General features: G+C 42.8%; 1 protein-coding gene across 1 annotated transcript; it reads left to right on the forward strand.

Annotated features, from left to right (window-relative positions):
- Nucleotides 1–3509: 3509 nt before the first annotated feature.
- Nucleotides 3510–4471, forward strand: LOC123800302 (olfactory receptor 6C74-like). The gene is given in 2 exon segments (XM_087862489.1): nucleotides 3510–3894; nucleotides 3897–4471. Coding segments are annotated over 2 exon segments (960 nt in total).
- The last annotated feature ends 667 nt before the right edge of the window (nucleotides 4472–5138 follow it).

The raw sequence follows: 5138 nt of genomic DNA on the forward strand, positions 1-5138 counted from the left end.
AAGGCACTATCCAGAAAAGAGAAACTAAATCAAGGACAATTAGAAATATTTCTTGGTACCAGCTCACCATCCCTTCCGCTAGATGCAATGTAGAGTTAGTTCTGCCCATTTCTTTGAATGTTCACTTTCTAAGCCTTGCCATCAAACCGTGTGTCAGGCCCTCTCCTCCCACATTCCCACTACCATGTTGGCATTGGGGCTCACTCAGGTGTGAGAGGTATTTCTGCACCATAAAGCTGGCACTGAATAAAATTAAAACTCCATACAAATGAGCCTTTATCTTAGCATTAAATGTATGGTCTCACATTGCTATAGCACTGTAACTCTTCTCTCATTACTCTTCATTTTCCCTCACTTCCAACTGAGAAAATAACCATGGGGTCCAAGTTTGGCCTGGATGGAAAGCAGAAGTATGAAAATGGATAGATGTTGTAAAAATGATTTTGTGTATTTATGGGTAGATGGGATTCCCATGAATACTCATGAAAGTTTCTATAATAATTGCCTTGACCTTACAAGACCAATTATGATGAAGGCAGATTCATGCAGGACAAATTTCCAGCTACCATGTGCCCCATGGGTGCCAGCAAATACACTTTGGGAGTTTAGTCCCCTTATCAGGCTCTGGATGGGAAACCAGAGGTCACAGAAAATTGGGTCACTTCTACCACAGCAGCCCAGCTGAGATACCCAGGAGACAAAGCCCTTTTCCAACCCAGTGGTTGCTATGGATACAGCTTCTCCATCCTCAAGCTCACATCTAGCCTTTTCTATATTTAGAAAGAATCTGGGGTTCCACATCCAGATGCATTTAAAGAGAGTGGGGCCTGCCAGGTTAGAGATATTACAGAAAGTGTCTAGCATTTCCCTTGCTTCCCTGAAGCGGAAAATGTGCACGTTCCTTTTTCAAGGAGATTGGAGAGCACAGTGAAAATATTTTTCAGATGAAAATATGCAATGAAAAGAATCATAATATTGGTAGAAGCATGAAGAATGATTGACCAAGAAAGGTGGTCTTCCGCAGTGTCTTCCCAAAAGCCACATGAAAGCCAGGGTGTGATCCAGGTATTTCTCACCATAAAATATGTTCTTTTAGCAATTATGCTCTGCTCTCAGTGCAAATATCACAGGTAGAAAACTGTAGTCTGGACTGTTGCCTCAAAGCAGTAGCAATATTCAACTTGGGATTTTAAAAACCCTTGGGAAATTGTCATATAATTTCCTTCAAAAATCTTGGCAGAGAACAATGGGGACATCTGGGAATCAGCATCACCAGAGACAATGGGAAGATAAATATAAGGGTTAGGCCAGTAATTCTTGTTCTCAATTGGCTAATTGGCTGCCCTTAGGACCCTAGACAGGCCTTTACTTTCTGCCCCTGTCTCTTCAGCATCTGATAAGGTTTGGGGGCCTACACTTTCTGCTCACTGGCTGGGTCCTTCCTGCTGGGTGACCAAACGGTATTGTGGCAAAAACACCAGAGGCTTCAAATTTTCATGTCAGCACCTTCTAACTGTTGCTGCAGTAAAATAAGGATGCTTCTCCACATAGAAAGGTGAGGATATGAAGGAGGACCATAGTGCAGTAGAAGGTGACTTGGAGCAGATGCGCCCATGACGTGGAGCACTGCAGCAGAAGGACCCTTGCCTCAGCAGCTCCCAGGCCTAAATCTGTAAGAAGCTGCCGTCTCCCATTAACTGGTATAAGAGGTGAAAGCAATGTTGCATGTTAGGTGGGCTTCCACCCACTGGTGGCAGCCAGACTTTTCCTCAGAATCCTAAGTAGTCTGGGATTCTAGCTTTAGCCCAGAATTGGGGCCAGTGAAATGTAGTTGTTTTAGTCCATCTGTTCCCCTCTGGGGTTTCAGCGCTCGAGGCTGCATGTACCCTTGTGCTAGGACACATTCTGGGCTATGGAAACAGGGCCTTGTCAACAGAACACTGGCAGCATGGAATGCCTATTCATCCCCTTGGGGACAATAGGCTGTGACAAATGAGTTTCCTTCTCCTCTCCTTTCCCCTCAGCCCACAACAAGCTCTTGATGTCTTCCAAGACACTACCTGCAAGAGGAGAAAGCCCTGCCCCCCATGAGGTGATTCCTGTGTGTGCCTGGCCTCATGGACCCAGGTGACCTGGTGGACGTACTGGGGTCAACAGGAACAGAAGCAGAGGCTCCTTCTGGTTGTGCCACTCAAGGGGGAGCAGTTTGATTTCATGAGCAGCCCTTCAGAGGACCTGGCCCAAGATGTGTTAGTAAGAATAACACATTCCACACAGTAGACTTTTAACCTAGTATTGAGATGCTAGAGCCAAACACCATCCTGAGAGAAGTTACTGACTGAGAGTACTGAAGAGAGAGGAATGTTCATGGAGCTTTAATGCAAGAGAAATTTATGAATGCCAGGTGCCCTGCATAACCTCCACAGTGGGTTAATCTTATAAACTACTATCACTTCCACCTGCACCACAGGCCAGCATGAACCCTGGGGTGGGGATGGTGGTGGTAAATCCTGGATTTACAACTTACCTCAAGTTGTCGAGCAGCCCCTAATGTCCCTGGTCTCCAGGCTCTTGTAAAAAATGCTTGTGCTAAAGTAGTTGCTCTGTAAGCCCCATGTCATTCCACAGGTCTGTAACTCATCAGTGAATCTAACCAAGGGTAGAAACAATTATGATAAATAAAGCTAATCTTTCACTTAAAATTGATAGATCATCAACAACATATATGATCCCATTTTAAAATAATTTGTCACTGCATTTGGAAATGGCAGATCCTCCAGATTCTGGCATTCTCCCTAAAGTCCCAGCTATGTGATCTAAGCTCTCTGGAACTCTCTAAGCTTCAATTTCTGCTTCTGTAAAGAAGGGGCTCATGGTTATTGTGAAGAGTCCTAGAAATACTGAATTTTAGTGACCAGCACAGAACAAGCAGAAGTCCTCAACAGATGACGATGATGATGACAACTTAGACCATAGAACATGTTGCATATTTTACAAGGGATAGTCAAAGGGAATATTACTAACATTATGGTTATGTTTACTTACAAATTAATATTATTAAAAAATATTTTGTAAGTATGAAAAAGTCACTGACTCTGCCTCCTAATGATGCTCTATTAAGCATCATATTAATGATCATAATATTGCGCTTAGACTTTGAGGAACACACAATAAACACTGGCATCATATGGCAAGTGACTTACATGCTTTATACTAATTAATTCTCCTAGAACATGAATAGGTAGCTCCTATCTATCATCTTCATTCTACAGAGGGTGAAAGTGAAGTTCACAAAGGTTAACTTCCTTTCCAAAGATGACTCATCTCTCAGGAGTTAGAACTCAGTATTGAACTAGTATTAAACTCAGGTCCTTCTGATTCAAGAACCAAGGGACTAAACCACATTGTTATGTGCCTCTCCACCTTCTTTCATAGGCAAATAACTTAATCATGCTTCTCTAAAACCTTTGTCCTCCCTGATGTCTTTATTCTAGGTTAGATCAGCATTGATGATGCTGTGCAAAGACATGCCCATGGAAATGAGGAATGGGACAACTGTCCAAGAATTCATCTTGGAAGGGTTTCCTGCCATCCAGCATCTGGGAAAGGTCCTCTTCGTTGTACACCTGCTGGCGTACCTGGCATCCATTGCAGGCAATGCTGTCATAGTCACCATCACCTGTGCTGACTCCCGGCTCCACACACCTATGTACTTTTTCCTCAGCATTTTCTCCTTCTTTGAGTGTTGTATCGTAAGTGCTGTTATTCCTAAGTTGCTGATCATCTTTCTTTTAGGCAAACAAACCATTTCCTTTCCTGCCTGTTTCATACAAGCATTTGTCTTTGTATTTCTGGGAGCAACAGGTTTCCTTCTCATAGCAGTGTTGTCTTTGGATGGTATGTGGCCATTTGCAAGCCTCTGCATTACCCAAGCATCATGAATCTGAAGACTTGCTTCCTCCTGGTCACTTCCTGCTTCGCTTTGGCCTTCACTCTCATCACTGGTCTAGTAGTAAAGGTTTCCCAGTTATCCTTCTGTGGCCCCCATGTCATCCCCCACTTTTTCTGTGATGTTGGCCCCCTGATTCATCTCTCCTGTTCTGACACCAGGTCTGTTGAAATGTTGACCTTTGTCCTTGCTTTGGTTATCCTTTTGACATCCTTTATCATAACCCTCATTGCATACAGCAACATAGTAATCACAATTGTGCGACTCCCATCAGCCAGGGAGAAACAGAAAGCTTTCTCCACCTGCTCCTCTCACCTCATAGTTCTCTCTCTGATATACGGCAGCTGTGTCTTTATATATGTGAAACCAAAGCAGACGAACAGGCTGGACTCCAACAGGGAGGCTGCCCTTGTGAACACGGTGGTGACCCCACTGCTCAACCCTGTCATCTACACTCTGCGGAACAAGCAGGTCTACCGGGCTCTGAGGGAGACAATGTGCAGAATGAAAATATCAAGATAAAAAACAACAACAACAACACATGGCCTTGGAGTGAAGGTTTCAGAGAATAATTTGTCTTCATTCTGGCGAATTTAGCAGTCCACAGAGTTGTAGTGCAGGGTCTTGGGCAACCACAGCTGATCTGCACGTCCCTAGCAAAATGGAAATCTGTTTTAAAGGCCACATTTACCTTGATGTGCATAACTATCTTCTCCCTACATATTCCACATATTGATGACAATTGATTAATTGAAAAATTCTTTACTGAATTGTTATTCTTCCCTCTGATAAAAATCATGTGTTTGAAGTTTCTAAATTTTAGTAATATATACATTTTTTATTTTACTTCTCTCTAGTCATAAACATGGCACAACAGAATTAACAATGCTTTAAGAAAGGCACTTTGATAATTAAAATAATAGGAGGTTGTATATTATGATGTGGTTAGGAAGAAAAGGATGGGAATAGTACAAATGCTTGGTCAACATTCCCTCCATGCCTATCCCAAGGAAATAATGGTCATAGTACCCTTCACCTTGGAATATATATGGTTTGCATCAGGTGTGCTCTTAAATGCTGTTCTTGGCCCTTAGCTTAGTTACATATGTATGCAGCAACCCCATGCTGGAGAGAAACAGAATTGTTCTCAGTCTTAGAGAACCAAACTCTAAGTAATGGTAATAACCAC

The sequence above is a fragment of the Ursus americanus genome, chromosome 6, assembly GCF_024610735.1.
Source record: "Ursus americanus isolate L20-20 chromosome 6, mUrsAme1.1.p, whole genome shotgun sequence".
Taxonomy (NCBI): domain Eukaryota; kingdom Metazoa; phylum Chordata; class Mammalia; order Carnivora; family Ursidae; genus Ursus; species Ursus americanus.